Raw genomic sequence first — 17,500 nt, 5'->3', positions numbered from 1 at the left:
TTCTTTCTCTCTCCTTCTTCTTCTTTCTCTTCTTCCTCGCCCACAGTCTCTGTTCCTTACTTCCATTCTACTCTCCTCTCCTCTCTCTACCCTCTTTTTTTACTTTCAACCCTATTCTCTCTATTTCTTTCTCTCACATTCACATCTGCTCTTTCATCACCTTCTCTCTCTCTCTCTCTCTCTCTCTCTGTGTGTGCGCCATGGGCGGGGCTGTAGCCTGCGGTGGCGTGAAGCGTTGCCGTGGTAATTTCAGTCTCTCCCCGCCGCCAGGAATAATTACACCGCTGGCTGCTCTACCCTCCTCTCTTTTCCTCTCTCCTCTCTATTCCTCTCCCCTCTTCTCCTCTCCTCCCCTCTCCCCTCTTCTCCTCTCCTCTCCTCTCCTCTCCACAGTCTACAGTCTAGCTCAGCAGATGGCCTGCTGCTCCCACACTCGATCTCTCTCTCTTTCTATTACTTCATCCCTCTCTTTTTACCTCCATTCTTTCCTTTCCTACTTCTCCTCCATTCTCTCTAGCTCTCTTTCTATGCCCTCTCTCATTCTCCATATCCTCTCTCTCCTCCAAACACTCCCAGTCTAGCCCAGGACCAGCTGATTTTCCTGTAAAAAGGCTCTCTATCTCGGTCTCGGTCTCGCTTTCTTTCTTTCTCTATATTCCTTTCTCTGTTTTTAGCTTTATCACTTTATTCAAAAATCTATCCTCCACTCCCTCCTTCCTCCATCCTTTTCTTTCATTCTTTCAATCTATCCTTTCATATTTTCTTCACCTTTCACTACACCTCCCCTCCTCCCCTCTCTTCTCTCCAACGCTAGCTCAGACACAGTACCAGCCTGCCTGCCCATCACCGCACTCTTTTACGTTGACATTGTGATGTCATCATCTGACAGTTGGCTCTTGTTTTGCTAATGTAGGCCTATCTTTGTTGCTGGGTTTCTTGTAAATTGGTAAAGTCTTACACTGAAAACCTTCTGCCTCTGATATTGTTTATCTGAATGTTGACTAGCACTTTGAGTAGCCAAATCAACTTTTTATCTGGCAAAAATGTTTTGAGGAGCTAATATTTCCTGCTGCCAGTTGCCAGTTAGAATTTAGAACTCCATCTCACCATCTCTCCATCCATCCCTCAATCTCTCCATGCTCTCCGTGCTTTTTCTCTCAACCTTCCTGTCTATACCTCCATCTGTTATTTATCATCTACCTATCCCTCCACCCCCAACCACCGTCCCCTTCTCCTCTAACTCCCAGCCTCTTCTGTGCAGAGAGAGGACAGAGATGGAGACAGAGAGAGAGAGAGAGAGAGAGAGAGAGAGATGGAGAGGGGAAAAGAGTGGAATACAGGACATAAACAAAGTGACGAGGGAGGGGGGAGGAAGAGGATATACAGCCATATAGAGAGGGGTAAAAAAGGCAGAGTAAAAAAAGGAAAAAGAAAAGAGAGAGACTAATATATAGAGAGAAAGATGTGAAATGAGTAAGGAGAGAAATAGAAGGGAGGATGATGGCATAGAGAAATAAATATATAGAGGTACAGAAAGGGCAGAGAGAAAAAGGAAGAAAGATAAAAAGAAAGAGGGTAGGGAAGAGGGGAAGAGATTGAGAGGGGGAAACGATTGGTATGCAGAACATGAAGAAAATGAGGAAGGGAATAGGAGAGAGGAAGGGAAGGGAAGGATGGAGAGGGCACACAGCGATTTACTGTTCAGCAGCGGAAAAAATTGAGACCCAATCGAAATTTTAAATGCTTTCAGATTTTACTTCTTAAAAGCATGTGTTTCAGTAAAATGAACATTGATGTTTCATTCTATAAACTACTGAGAACATTACCTACAAATTTAAAATTAAAATATTGTCATTCAGAGCCTTTGTTTGCAGAAAGTTGCAAATGGTTAGAATAACACAAAAGATTAAATGTCTGACAGCATTGCATTATTTGTCTTATTTTAAAATATTTTCATTTTCTGCTGCTAATAAAAGCTGTGAATGGCAATATTTTCATTCGAAATTCTGACAAAATGTTGTCAGTAGTTCATAGCATGAAACAACAACATTTATTTTACTCAAACACATGCCTTTGAATGGTAAAATCAGAAAAACACTTCCATTCGAAATGGTCTCTCAATTTTATCCGCGGCTGTATAGAGGGATGGAAAAGGCGAAGAGAAAAAGAAAAAATGGTAAAGAGGTGGGTAGAGAAGAGAAGAGGGGAAGTATTGGGTAGAGACTCACAGTCCTCCATCCCCTGCCGTGCGCCCTTCCTCTCTCCCTTGCCTTGACCCCACTTTATATCCCCCCTTCACCCACGCACTGTATACCATTCACCACTCATCACACTCACTCTTTCTCTCCCTCTCATCTCTCTTCCACTCCCTCGCTCCCTCCATCCCTCCTTCCCCATTTTGTTCTCTCTGGCCCTATCCCTCGCACTGTATACCACTCACCACACTCACTCCTTCTCCCCCTCTCATCTCTCTCCACTCCCTCCCTCCCTCCATCCCTCACCATTTCGTTCTCTCTGGCCCCATCCCTCTTTATCATCATCCCTCTCTCGGTTCACTCCTCCCACCTCACCGCTTTCCTCTTCCTACTCCCAACTCATTCCCTCCACTCCCCCCGCCCCACCCCCCCCCCCCCCCCCCCCCCCCCCCCCCCCCCACCACTCATCTCTCTCGGTTTTGGGTCTTTTCCGCACACTCTTCCGCTTTCTCCATCTGTCTCGTTTCCTTTGCATTCTCTCCCACTCTCTCACGCCATCACTCACCTCTCTGTCTCTCTCTCTACCCGTCTACCTCACTCTTTTTCTCCTGTAATCATATCTCTCTCTTTTCTGCACACGATTCCACTTAATCTGCTCTTTTCCTTTGCATTCTCTCATTCTCTCTTGCCATCTCTCTCTCTCTCTCTCTCTCCTGTTCATATTCTGCTGGTGTCAGGATGTATTGCTGTGCTGTGCTGAGAGAGCGGTAAGGAGAGGAGAGGAGAGGAGAGGAGAGGAGGGGCAAAGAGAGGCGAGGAGAGGAGAGGAGAGGCGAGGAGAGGAGAAGAGAGGAGAGGAGAGGAGAGGAGAGGAGGGGCAAAGAGAGGCGAGGAGAGGAGAGGAGAGGAGAGGCAAAGAGAGGAGAGGAGAGGCGAGGCGAGGAGAGAGGTGAGGAGAGTAACAGAGAGGGGAAGAAAGGAGAGGAGAGGAGAGGAGAGGAGAGGAGAGGAAGGGCAGAGAGAGGAGAAGAGGAGAGGAGAGGAGAGGAGAGGAGAGGAGAGGAGAGGAGAGGAGAGCAGAGGATAGGAGAGGAGAAGAGAGGAGAGGCGAGGCGAGGAGAAGAGAGGAGAGGAGAGGCGAGGCGAGGAGAAGAGAGGAGAGGAGACAAGAGGAGAGGAGAGGAGAGGAGAGGAGAAGAGGGGAGAGGAGAGGAGAGGAGAGGAGAGGAGAGGAGAGGAGAGGAGTGGAGTGGCGGAGAAGAGAGGAGAGGGGAGGAGAGGAGAGGAGAGGAGAGGAGAGGCGAGGTGAGGAGAAGAGGTGAGAGAGCAGAGCAGAGGAGAGGAGAGGAGAGGAGAGGAGAGGAGATGGGGAGGGGAGGGGAGAGGAGGGGAGGGGAGCAGAGGGGAGGGGCAAAGAGAAGAGAGGAGAGGAGAGGAGAGGAGAGGAGAGGAGAGGAGAGGGGCTGAAGTCTCCACATCAGCAGGCAGCAGATTAGGGACACTTGCATGGCTCTTTATAAAGTCGCCGCCAGACCTGATTGAAGTTCATCTGACGCGTCTTCCCCTCCTCTTCTCTTCCTCTTCTCCTCGTCTTCCTCTATGCTCTTCCTCTCTTCCTCCCCATCTTCTCGCTCCTCTCCTCTACCCCATCCCTCTCCTCCTCCTCTCCTCTTGCTCTTCTCCTCCTCTACTTTTTCTCTCCCCCACTCTCTTCTTCCTCTCCTGTACCCCTTCCCTCTTCTCCTCCTCTCCTCTCCTCTTCTTCTCCTCCTCTTCCTCTCCTCCATCCTTCTCTTTCTATCCTCCACTCTCCTCTTTTCTTATCTTCTCTCCTCCTCCCGTTCCTCCTCTCCTCTGTTCTGTTCAGTCTTCTCTTCTCTTCTCCACTTCACTCTTAAGGCCTCTTTTTACTCAAACAAACAACACCGACGGCAGGATACACTGTCAGCGGAGGGTGGCTGCAGATTACAGACAATTCAGCCTGGGAGAAGCATACGTCCAGCGCTGCAAGGGGGTCGTTTCAGCTCTGCAGAGGGGGGCGTGGTGGCAGGTTTGTGTACATACTGTAGGCTGCAGTTGCAGGACGGGTCTAAACCAGACTTTACTCTCCTCTACCCCTCCACCTTCCCTTCCATCACTCCTCATTTTTTCCACATCCACCTCTCTCGCCCCAGCCTTCTCTCTCTATCTCCCACTTCTTACTCGTGTATCATCTTGCCCTCCCTCGTTTATTCATTCTTCCTTTTTGTCATTTTTAATTCTCTTTGTTTTCATTACATGTATTCATTCCATGACTTTCCCCTTTCTTGTCTCTCTGTCTGAGACCATCCCTTGTACGGTATCTCTCCTCTCCTTCTCTCATCTCTCCACTCCCGTCATCCCATCTCTCCTCTGCTCTCTCTTTCTTTCCTCTCCTCCTCTCATCTCTCCACTCCTGTCATCCCATCTCTCCTCTGCTCTCTCTTTCTTTCCTCTCCACACGTTTGTCCTCTCCGGTCCGGTCCGGTCCTGTCTTGCCCTGCCCTCTCCTCTCCTCTCCTCTCCTCTCCTCTCCATTCCTCTCCTCTCCATTCCTCTCCTCTCCTCTCTCCTCTACTCCCCATTCATCTCCTCTCCTCTCCTCTCTATTCATCTCTTCTCTCCTCTCTTCTCTTCTCTTCATCTCCTCTCCTAGGGTCTCTCTCTCTGCTGCTACCTCTGAGACCATCCCCTGCACTTCACTGTTACTCCCAGTTCTGGCTGACGGCTTGAGAATGCACAATGATTACGGCACGGGAGATGAGCCTGCCCATGAATCACTATGTGATCAGTGGTGTGTGTGTGTGTGTGTATGTGTGTGCGTGTGTGCGTGTGCGTGTGCGTGTGTGCGTGTGTGTGTGTGTGTGTGTGTGTGTGTGTGTGTGTGTGTGTGTGTGTGTGTGTGTGTGTGTGTGTGTGTGTGTGTGTGTGTGTGTGTGTGTGCGCGTGCGTGCGTGCGTGCGCGCACACACGTGTGTATTAAAGCACACACTCGTGTAAATATCACGCCTTCCTGTATGTACCATATGTAGCGTGCAGTGCACCTGATCCGAGCGCGGCTCATCCTGTAGGCCTACTCAGCAGCTCATCAGCATGTGTAGAGCAGACAGGAGTCTCTGCTCGCTGCTCGCTACGCTACGCTACGCTACGCTACACCGAGTTATCAGAGGATTATCATGGGGTCTCTGTGTGATCCCTCCCAAAGCCCCTACCCAGCTAGCTACGTACTAGCACAGCAGAATACACTCCCTTCGCATACTACACACACACACACATCCCAAGACGGATGGAGAATGGATTAGCAGCACCAGCGGTGTACCTTTCCATTTCCATTTCGCTCTTCCCCCCTCCGATTTCAATTTAAAGTTGTTCTGTCTTGTCAATATAGTTAGGAACAGGGGCTTAAGTTTGTATGCCTGTGCTGTGCATGTGGGGTTCATTCGCACAGACACTGTCAGACATACATGCTCATATGATGGACCAATATTATTAATATTCCATTACACATAGTGGGCTACAGTCTTCTACGGTCTTATCAAGAGCAACTGATAAAAGTCCCCAATGCCGGGCTGCATTCTGCCAGCCAGGAATGAGCATGTATTATCCCCCGTCCCGGCCCCCATCCCCAGCATGGGTTTGAAATCCGTAAATTGTCCGTCACAGAACCAACTCCCTATTCATTAGTTCCACAGCTCCAGTCTGAATTTGGACCTGAGATTTCAAAAAGCATGGAATATAACACATTGGAATAGAACAGATATGATGATGTAAGTAAAGTGTATCTTACGTCTGTGGAAAAAAATAAAATGCAGACCGAAGCAACCAACATTTAGAATGTTGGAGCAGAGTTGATGAACTTAGCATCCCACGTAAGAGGAAAAAGTATTAAATATGCGAACAGAAGCAACTTGCATCAGCATTGACGCTGTTAATATTCTATTCCAACACCTGGCCACTCACTCAGACACAAAAGCGTGTTTTTTTCTCACTCTCTCTGTGCTCCTTAAAAAAAAAAAATTAAAAACGGTAGGCCAGCTTTGCTCTTTCACCTCCTATTTATCCACTTGTCAATCAGATTTTCTGCCTTTCGCGCTCAGTGAGTGTTAGCTGGCCAGCCTTTCGAGTGGCTGAAGCCGGTTGTCAACTGACAGGGGCAGTGAGCTTGACAAGAGAGAGGGATAGAGAGAGAGAGAGAGAGAGAGAGAGAGAGAGAGAGAGAGAGAGAGAGAGAGAGAGGAGAGAGAGAGAGAGAGAGAGAGAGAGAGAGAGAGAGAGAGAGAGAGAGAGAGAGAGAGAGAGAGAGAGAGAGAGAGAGAGAGAGAGAGAGAGAGAGAGAGAGAGAGAGAGAGAGAGAGAGAGAGAGAGAGAGATGGACGTGACATGGTTCTCCTACCGTTGAGCCATTTGGAGTTGTACTGCGCGGTGCGTAGCGGGGGCAGACCGCCCAGGCTGCGGTAGATGACTGGGTCGCGGCCCGAGAAGTCGATGACCGTGGCGGCGTACAGCTCCCCGCTCTCCGTCACCACCGCCGTGGAGTTGTGCCGCGGGTCGTATGGGCACCGCGCCACCCCGTTCACCTTCTCCAGCACACTGCTCAGGTTACCAACCTGGAGGGAGGGATGGAGGGGAAGAGAGAGAGGAGAGAAGGAAGAGAAGGAGGAGAGGAGAGGGAGAGAGAAATTTAGCACTCTTATTAAATCACCACAGTATTGCTACTCAACAGTGCATCGTAAAGGCAGCGGGCAACTCCGATCACCTTCTTTCCAAAACAAAGCTCGGGATAGCCATCTGGAGGGAGGGAGAGGGAGAGAGGGAGAAGGAGAAGGATTTAAAACTCTTATTAAATCATCATACTATTGCTCATACAGTATAGCCAGTGGTGGGCAAACCCAGATCACCTTCTCTCCAAAAACACATCTCAGGTTACCCATCTGGAGTGAGGGAGGGAGAGAGGAGAGGAAAGAGAGGGATTTAACACTCTTATTAAATCATCATACTACTACTAATAAACACTGCTCAGGTTACCCACCCAGAGAGAGGGGGGGAGGGAGGGGGAAAGCAGACACGAGAGGGAGAGGAGAGAGAAAAGGGGAAGAGATTTAAAGGTGCACTGTGTAATATTTTAGAAGTTTATTTTCAGAATTCCTGCTGTCCATTCACAAACTTGACCTTTTAAATGAATACTTACCACCACCATCAAATCCGAAGCATTCATTTTGACTGGGAAAATTGCAATTTTTATACATGAAAAGGAGAATCTTCTCTATGTCCGCCACTTTCAATTTACAGAAATGTACATTTTTAGCTGGAAAACGTACTGTACTTTGGTCAAACTAGTAAATACTAGCTTATTACTTTGTAGAAATTCATGAAAATATCATATTTGGCAATAGGCAGCACTGTTTCAATGACCAGCATAGTTGCAATACCTACTCTGATCACAATCCTACACAGTGCACTTTTAACGCTTCTATTAAATCACCATACTACTACAAATAATAAACAGTCCTCAGGTTACCCACCTGGGTAGGAAGGAGAGGAGGACAGAGGAGGGAGAGAGAAGGGGGTGAAAGACAGGGGTCATGGAGATACTGTATTTAACACTGTCTTTATTAAGTCATTATACTACAGGATATTGTATTACATACATAAAAAGACAAATGTTTTAATATTCCCAGAGAGAGAGAGAGAGAGAGAGAGAGAGAGAGAGAGAGAGAGAGAGAGAGAGAGAGAGAGAGAGAGAGAGAGAGAGAGAGAGAGAGAGAGAGAGAGAGAGAGAGAGAGAGAGAGAGAGAGAGAGAGAGAGAGAGAGAGAAACAGAGAAGTATTGAGAGAGTGCAAGAGGAAGAGAGAAAGGGATAACGACGGGGAGAGGGAGGAAAGAGAGACAGAGACAGGGTAAAAATAGTGCCGAGAGAGAGAAAGGGAGACAGGGAAAGCAATTGAATTAAGGACAGTGGGTAGAAAGTGCGAAAGAGTAAAAGGGAGACAATTGAGAGAGAGAGAGAGGCAGGGAGAGAAAAGTTGACATATGAGAGAAAGAGAGATTCAAAGAGATTGAGAGAGATTGAGAGAGATTGAGAAAGCGAGACAGAAAGTCAGAGAGAAAGACAGAGAGAAGGAGAGACAGAGAGAGGGAGAGTGAAAGTGTGTTAGTGGAGTAGGAGGCCTTGAGGGGAGCTCCAGATAAGGATCAGCTGTGCGATCGCTCGCTCGGCTCCAGTTCCCCCTCTGCTCATTCACCACCACTAACCCCAGTTGGCCCCGCCGCTATCACACACACGCAAAATATCACATCCACCATCGCAAATTACCACACCGAGATGAATTACCTGAGTAAAACATCGCCTGCACCATCGCAAATTACCACACCCAGATGAATTATAGAAGGGCAAAAAACACAGCATCTCCGCCTCCACCACCACCACGTATTACACCACCACAGTCAGAGGAATTAGGGACACTAGATAAACTTCATAAATCCAAACCAAATTGTGCATGGTGCCACATAGTAAGCACACGCACGTGCCCACGCACGCAGGCACGCACTCAGGCACGCACGCACATACAGGCACACACACGCACACATAGTCCAACATCACCACACCAAAGACAAGTCCCACAGTGAGATGAATTAGGACACATAAAAATTAAATTAGGGCACATAAATCGACAAAAATAAACACAAATTTGCATGCCATTTAGTCACACATACCCACGCATGCACATGGAAGCACACACTAACACACACTAACACACACTAACACACACACACTAACACACACACACTAACACACACACACTAACACACACACACACACACACACACACACACACACACACACACACACACACACACACACACACACACACACACACACACACACACACACACACACACACACACACACACACACACACACACACACACACCTGTCAGTACCACTAACAACAAAATGGCCAAGATTCAAACATGGCCAAGATTCATAAACGTGTCCATCTGCATGTGCACGCGCATGGGCACGCACGCACGCACGCACACACAGTTCCCTTCACCCACCTCTCGGATCATGCAGAGTGGCTGGAAGGCGTTGGTGCCACAAGTCATCACCTCCGTCCTGTTCAGCAGCAGCACCCGGATGTAGTTCTGGCACTCCGCCTATAGGGGGCAGGGAATTTTTGTGAGAGGGCATTCCTCAATACAACGGCCAACTACCAGTGATGGGCAACCTGGATTTATTTGTTACAATCAAATGCTATGTAATCCCAAAATACCTGCAAACACCTGGTTGAATTGAACAGGTAAAACCAAGTAATTTTGAAATGTGTAGCACTGGATTGTAAACGAATGAATCAATTTTGCCCATCACTGTCCACTTCACAAGTAAAAAACATCACCCTTTTCAATTGCGCACAATGGCTTTAGAAGCCACTTGCCACTTGATCTGCCTGTGCTTGATAAACCACCCTGAAAAATTCAGGTACATAAAAGCAGGGCTGCACGACATCAGAAAAAAATTTGATACTCAATAACAGCATGCAATACCTCGATAACAATATTTAAACAATGTTTTTCTTGTCACTTATTTGTCGGTCTGTGTGTGGTGCGTGGTTTTGGTCATGGTTGGCTTATTGCGCATTTGTTGACATTCAGCAATTGATTGGACTGCACAGAAATGTTTTGTTCGCGATAATCAAATCATTTTCGCGATACGCATATCGCCACTCTTGATATCGTGATTTCGATACATTTTCAATATAACATGCAGCCCTAATACAATGAATGATTTAGTGACTAGAACTGCCCGCTACACCATATAGTAGGTTTGAACTAGGGCTAGGACATTAATGCATTAATTTCGATTAATTAATCACACAAAAATTAACGCAATTAAAAAAATTTACTCATTTTAATCGCACTACAAAATATGGCTACATAGTTCTGGATTAGACCATTGGAGGGCAGTATAACGCCTGACGAACAGCCTGCTGAAATTGAGAAGAATTCTTTCTTCTATTTAAAAAGGAACAATATCTTTAGATTAAGCTTATTAGATGCGTCCCACGCATCTCTATAAGAGGCTTTGGTGTCCGTCCGTCCGTGTCCGTCCGTCCGCCCTCCCGTGATGCGTTTCTGAATTGTGATTCCCTCTTGTGATTCCCTCTTGTGGCAGTCGCTCAGTGGAGTGGCAGAGCTCAGTTTTGGCCTGGAGCTCATGCGTGCAAACCAAAACGTCTACCATAATGGTTAGCAAACCGGCTACGCAGCTGATTGATAGCATTATCTGACACAACTGCAGAAGCACAGAAGTCTGTATGCATATTCCATCCATGTGTGCCATGTGTGCTAGCCGAGTTCCTAAACATTCACACAAAGACGTCTTCATATAAGGAGGATAACTGTCAAGCGCCACACTCAACAAACTCTTCATGGTCAATAACACCAAGCGGAGCACAAAAAATAGGAAGGCATGAGACATTTGCAGATAGCGTTTCCTATGTTCAGTGTTGTTAGACTACACAGCGTCACCACTCAAAAGAAACAACACCCTTTGAAGAAAACAACAGCCCGAACACTGGCAATCCCCTGGATTTTTTTTGACAATGCTGTGAGAAGTGCAGGCAAGAGAGCAACTCGCGCTTTGAGCGTGGGTGGAGGAGATTACTTCGATACTTCGATTAGATTTCACAGACACGCGAGCACAGGGAGAGTGAAGGCTGTGTTTCTGTTGATCATACGCACGCGCGTCTTTTAAAGGGTTTGTTCGGGGCGACCGCTTGACAGAGAGCTCGCTTTTCGGTTTATGCAGTAAATGTCTCATTGATTAGTCTTTGGAACTTACGGTGTGTCTGTAACGGTCCACGAAGACAATATCCACGTGAAAACGCAAACGCCTGCAAACCACTGTTTTGACAGAAAGACAGTTCACCTGTCGCCTACTCTGTTTACTTCCCAAAGCGGCATTTAAAAGTAGCCTATTCCATGAAATCCAACATCAACGTCACTTCAAATAGGTGACCGCATCATGCACACACATGAAATAACACTTCAGTGAGGGGGGGACATCACTGCTCTCATATTAAAGTGAAAAGAGAATTTCACATTTTAGTTTATTTAATGTATGCAAAATTTCAAATAGCCTATTCATTGAAATCTGTCCAGAAAGGGTTGTAATCCAAGTTTGCCTGTTTTTTATGTTTGTAATTATTTATTTTTTTAAAATAAAAAATCGTGATTAAAAAAATAATAATAAAAAAAATAGAGATTTTATGTTAAAAAAAAAATGTGATATGGGATGGGCCGTTTTTCAGTAACTTGCCCAACACTGTTGAAATCCTGGACCTACAGTACTTTTTCAAATCCAGGCTTACCGCAGAGATACACCAGCGGCGACGCGATTCAAGCGACAGAGTGTAGCAGCAAGCGATACGAGAGATTGAGGAGACTAGAGTATGTCCGTACAGGCAGAAGGCAAAGCATTCAAGCATTCCCATTGGGGTCGTGGTCACTGACCTCTATACAGTCATTGGCTGTCGCGGCTTGTCGCCGAACCGCGTCATAGAAAGTTGAAAAGATTTCAACTTCAAATTGTCGCGCTCGTCGCGCAAATCGCTCTAGTCTCCAGAATCGCTTTTGTCTCTCGACTCAATACAAAGTCAATTACTTCCGTCGCTCGACTCGCTCAGATCGCCGCTGGTGTATCTCTGCGGTAATACAGTACATGGTAGGCTTATTGATAAATTGCCTTGACAGGTTATGAGGAGGCCAAGGGGGCGTTTGGGCAAAAAAGGTTCAGAACGGGCATAGACGGACACATCTGTTGTCCGCCTGTCGGACTTGTTCATTGTCATTAGACAAAATCCATGTGAAAAAAATACTTTTTACTGTTCTCAAGTAAGATATTTAAATGCGATTCAAATTCGATTAATTCGATTAATTAATTTCAAAGCCTATAGATTAATTCGATTACAATTTTTAATCGAGTCCCAGCCCTAGTTGAATACTAGATACCACGTTGAGCATTCCTTTGTATTGGAAAGAATGGCTGAAATCAGATCAATTGATTTAATGATTTACTGACTGTACCCACCATCTTTTTCACCACTGTCTAGTGTCTAGTGGTTTTCACAAATGTTACAAAATGTTCTTTTCATCTGAAAAAAAGCACAGCTCCATGCAAGTCCTCGACCAAGGCTAGCTTTTCATCCAATATTTTATGACCCAATTTAATCCAATGTTATAAATATATTATCAAAGAATTTCTTCATGTTTAGAAGTCGCTCGTAATAAAAAACAGAAGCTCTTCAGAAACAGATCAGAGAGTCAAGAGCTCTCTGGTCCTAGTACTTCTGGCCTCCACAATACACAGAGGAAGTGACTGGGAAACTAGCACAGGCTCCAGCCAAGAGCTAATTCACTTTATAGACTCAGACCTTAACGTAGTGCCAAGATATTCTCCCAATGCTTTTGTTATGTCTATTGCAGAGTACATCTGCAAACCCTGCGGCTATTCTCTGGGCTATAACGCTAATTGGCCATCTACTCTGCTGGACTTAGCCGGGCAAGCCATGCCTATAGGGAACACCTTTTAGCTTCCAAGACCAATTCAATTCAGTCCAATTCAATTGAATTTAATTTAAGTGAATTCTGTTTTATTTACGTCACACCACCTCACAAGTGAATCTGTCCTCAAAGTGCTTCACAAAGGCCCGGAAACATTTCACACTCACTGACTGAGGCAATGGTAGCAAGGATTGGCTCAGACTTAACAGGAAAGGACCTTGAACACACAAACCAGGCTTGCTCATAATATTTTTTTTATTTCGCAGACAAAGAAAAATGAGTAACGTCAAAGGTTGACTCTTGCTTGAATTGCACATTCATAATAAGAGAGTGTTTTCATATCTGCTGTGCTTCCTTGGTGCTTTTCTTTGTTTTGTTTTTGTGTTGTTTTGTCTCCGAAACTTTTGCTTAATGAACAAGCCGTCCCCATACTGCCTATCACAGACGGCACGCGCTTCCCAATTTGTTTAGGCACTGACAGAATTACATTAGACGCAGCGAAAAAGATAGAGATGTTTTTCCGCCTACCATGTGCCTCCAACACATCAATAGCAGCGGCAGCTGTCATGCGAAGGAGACAGAGTTTACGTTTCATTTTCCCCGTCTGAATGAAATTAGAATATTTTAATACACCCTCTCTCTATATTAAAAAACCCAGATGGAATCTGACCTGTTTCCAGGCACCACCAGACAAGTAACAATTACATTTTTTCCACCCATAAACAATCTTTTTTTTGTACTCCTCCTTTTCCTCACTTCCTCTGCCTCTCCACTCCACTCTCTATCTTCCTTCCTCCCTTCTTTCCTCTTTTCTCCCTGTGCTGTACTTTCTCCTGCCGGCCCTTTGAGATAAAAATGACACGGTAATCAATTTCCCCCAAAGAAAAACGCGACAACAAAATGATCATGGCACCAGTTATCAGCGCCGGCGGCAGCTAAGCTGCCTTTGCCCATGCATGCTAAAGAGAAGAGAAGAGAGAAGAGAAGAGAAGAGAAGGCAGCATATTCTTTTCCTCTACTTCTATTTTATTTTATCCTTTGCTGAAACTTTGTGACACCTTTCAGATATACTTTCAGCCAGACAGCTGCTGGCTTTATTGCAGGCTGGCGAGGCTGGCTAGGCCATTTATTTGACTGGCTGGAGGCGTATGCCGTGCACAATTACGGTAGTCTCAATGCAGGGAATTAAAGCAGTAAGCTCACATAGTTGAAGACATGCTAAAAAAATAGAGGCAAAATCTCCTGTAAACCCAACTACTTTTAATGGTTTGTTACATTAGGTTAAATGATTGTTTTGCGTATTGTACATTAGGTTAAATGATTGTTTTGCGTATTGTACATTAGGTTAAATTATTGTTTTGCATATTTTATGTGTATGCCACCGCATATTATACTGTACGGTATGCTGCAGGTGCATTGAGAGATAACATGGATGGGAGTCAAATTCCTTTTTTTATAAGTGCACTAGGCCAAAGTCTTCTGATACCTTGCTGCTGCACCTTGCTATACTGTCTACAACACAGTCCCAATAATTTAGCAGGAAGGGCAGAAGGTGTGTGTGTGTGTGTGTGTGTGTGTGTGTGTGTGTGTGTGTGTGTGTGTGTGTGTGTGTGTGTGTGTGTGTGTGTGTGTGTGTGTGTGTGTGTGTGTGTGTGTGTGTGTGTGTGTGTGTGTGTGTGTGTGTGTGTGTGTGTGTGTGAGCGTGTGAGCGTGTGTGCGTGTGTGTGTGTGTGTGTGTGTGTGTGTGTGTGTCTTTCAGAGGGGTTAGACCTGTGGGTCTGAAAGTCACCTCCGATTTTCCTTTGCTCTGACAGGACCGCCTGGTGTCTTCGTCCGGGCTCCATTCGGTTGCCTAGGAAACACCAAAAATAAAACAAACATCAGAAAACACAAAAAAAACAACAAAAAACAAATCAGAATCTGAAAAGCAGACAGAGGCTGAGAAAGGGAGAGCACCAGTAAAACCCTGAGAGACTGTCTCACCCCATTCAGAGCCAGCCAGCAGCTGTTCCCCAAAGGTAGTCAGGTGCTGTGCGTGTGTGTATGTGTGTGTGCGTGCGTGTGCGTGCGCGTGTGTGTGTGCGTGTGTGTGTGTGTGTGTGTGTGTGTGTGTGTTGTGGAGCTCTTACGTAACCGAGTGCCAGTAATACGGTGTGCTCAGAGTGCTGGCACATGAATGGGACATTAGAATGCCACAGTTGTCCCCCTTAATTGCGCAAACAGATTGATAAGTGGGCCAAAAAGCTGCCCACATACACGCAAACGCACACACACACACACACACACTTCGGTAAGGTTTTGTACACACAGACACATACACAGGCATACGAACCCACACACACACACACAAACAAACTCGTATGCACACACAAACACACAGGGGGAGCTAAGGTAACAGGAGAGTCTGTTCGACCGGATGCCATTTTCATGCTAATGCCAGTCCCCTTGCCGCTCCCTCTCTCTCCCTCCCTCTGGCCTCCCGGCCTCCCTCCCTCCCTCCCTCTCTCTCTCTCCCCCTCCCTCTGGCCTCCCTCCCTCTCTCTCCCTCCCTCTCTCTCTTCGCCCCTTCAGGGTCCCTTGGCACGGAGCTACCCAGTCCTTCCCCTCTGTCTTTCTGCCTCTCCCACACACACACACCACCGGGCGCTCCGCTCACCGCAACCACAGCGCTCCTCTTTACTACACCAATTATGGGGCTTTTGCGGCCGTTAGCGGTGACACAGCAAGACACCGGACCTTTCCAAACCACACACTCACTCTCTATGTATCTCTCTCTCTCTCTCTCTCTCTCTCTCTCTCTCTCTCTCTCTCTCTCTCTCTCTCTCTCTCTAGCTCTCTCTCTAGCTCTCTCTCTCTCTCTCTCTCTCTCTCTCTCTCTCTCTCTCTCTCTCTCTCTCTCCTCCTGATCTCACTCACTCCATCTCTCTTTCTCACACAAATGCTCACAAACTCACTGCCTCGCCCCCTGTCCCACTGATATTCTGCTCGCTCTCTCGGCTGAGTGAGGTGAGACGGGAGTGAGAGTGTGAGCAAAACTGCTCTCTCTGTCTCTGTCTCTCTCTCAGCTGAGTGAGGTGAGAGTGGGGTAGAGTGAGAGCGAGAGCAGGGGGGTCGCCCTCTTCCTTTGTGCTGGGGGGCCTGAGAGAGGGGGCCTGCCTATCTCATGGGTATCACTTTGCATTTCACTCTCCCTCCATTAGAACAAATAATCAGATGGCAGAGGAGGTGGATATGGCACTACAACTGGGAGGGAGAGAGAGAGAGAGAGAGAGAGAGAGAGAGAGAGAGAGAGAGAGAGAGAGAGAGAGAGAGAGAGAGAGAGAGAGAGGAGGAAAAAGGTCGAAGAAGGAGAAAGAAGACCAAAAGACGGACAGAGACGGACAGAAAAGAAAGAAAGAACAAGAGACAGACTGAGCCAGAGAGAGTGAGATGGAGAGAGAGGAAGAGAGAAAAGAGAAGTAGTGAGGGAACGAGGGCCAGAAGGAGCTGGCATGGGCCAGACGAGCGTCATCAGCACTTGTCTCCATGCCACCCCTCCTTCTACTCCTCCTCATCCGCCTCCTTTCTTTTCATCCCTCTCCCCTTCTCTCATCTTTCTCGTCTCCTATCCTTTCTTCTCCTCTTCTCCAGTCTCCTGTCCAGCCTCCACTCCATGGCCCTTCTCCTTCTTCTCCTTCCCTCTTCTCACATCCTTTCTTTCTTGTCCTCCTGTCTCCTTTCCAGCTTCCCCTCCATGACCCCTGTGAACCGTGGGATGCCATGAGAGCTGCAATCACAGTCTGTCATTTTGTTGGCGACGTGGTGAAACACATGGAGAGGTCACGCTAGCAACGGGCCATGGTGATGGTGATTGCTCAGTCAGCCAGGCCCGGCAATAGAGCACCAGCAGCAGACTCAGTGGACCAGGGGAAGTTGGTGTGGATTGATGGATGGATGCATGGATGGATGGATGGTCGGAGGGGATGAGTAGGGGTGGCTGGAGGGTTTTGGTGTGGGGAGAGGGTGGTATGGGCCAGTAGACGTGCATGTTCAATGGTTTGGGTAGGGAGAATGGGAAGGAATTGGAGTTGGTGTGGTGGTGGTGGTGGGTAGAGTGGTGGAAGAGTTGATGTGGGGAGGTGGAGGGTTTAGAGAAAAGGAGGTGTGGGCCAGCAGAACAGCATGTTCAGTGGGCTTGGTAGAGGGGAGGAATTGGAAGAGGAGCTGGTTGGAGTGTGTGAGGGGTGTGAGGTGGTGTGTCGGGAGGTTCAGGGATGGAGGAGTTGGTTTGGCAACGTTTGGTATCTAGGGTGAAGGAGGCTTGGGCCAGCAGAACAGCACGTCCAGTGAGATGGGTAGAGATGCCAGGGTATTGGAGGAAGAGTTGATTGGAGTGGATGTGGAGCGAATTCTTGGAGGAGGTGTGGTGCTGAAGTGGTGTCCACTAGTAAGGAGGTGCAGTATTGGAGGAGGGTGTGGGGAGAAGATCGTATGGAGCAGTCAGACAGCAGCTTCTGTTGGACCATCTCAGTGGGTTTGGACAGTATAGCGATGGTAGGAGGTTGATTGAAGTGGTAAGGTGGTGTGGGTAAGATGAAGGTTATGGTATATAGGGAGGTAGAGGATTGTGGTGAGGAGATGGAGGAGGTGGTGTAGGGAGAGGGTGGTTATGTGGAGAGCTGTGGTGTTGGGAGGAGGTGCTGGAGGAATGTAGAGGAGGTGGAGGGCGGAGGGATTGAAATGG

At 47.2% G+C, this 17,500-nt stretch overlaps 1 protein-coding gene across 5 annotated transcripts in view; it reads right to left on the bottom strand.

Annotated features, from left to right (window-relative positions):
• The window catches only part of sema5ba (sema domain, seven thrombospondin repeats (type 1 and type 1-like), transmembrane domain (TM) and short cytoplasmic domain, (semaphorin) 5Ba), a 240,864-nt gene that overhangs the window by 106,022 nt on the left and 117,342 nt on the right, over positions 1-17,500 (bottom strand). For all 5 annotated transcript variants that reach the window (XM_063214197.1, XM_063214201.1, XM_063214198.1 and 2 more), the window contains exons 6-8: positions 14,567-14,629; positions 9,274-9,372; positions 6,607-6,820 (exon numbers count right to left, since the gene is read on the bottom strand). In XM_063214197.1, the coding sequence (XP_063070267.1) occupies positions 6,607-6,820; positions 9,274-9,372; positions 14,567-14,629 (376 nt within the window). The remainder of the gene's footprint in view (positions 1-6,606; positions 6,821-9,273; positions 9,373-14,566; positions 14,630-17,500) is intronic.

This window comes from Engraulis encrasicolus, chromosome 13 (genome assembly GCF_034702125.1).
Source record: "Engraulis encrasicolus isolate BLACKSEA-1 chromosome 13, IST_EnEncr_1.0, whole genome shotgun sequence".
Lineage (NCBI taxonomy): Eukaryota > Metazoa > Chordata > Actinopteri > Clupeiformes > Engraulidae > Engraulis > Engraulis encrasicolus.
The sequence above is the reverse complement of the archived record's forward strand: the minus strand, read 5'-3'. Positions and strand labels throughout refer to the sequence as shown.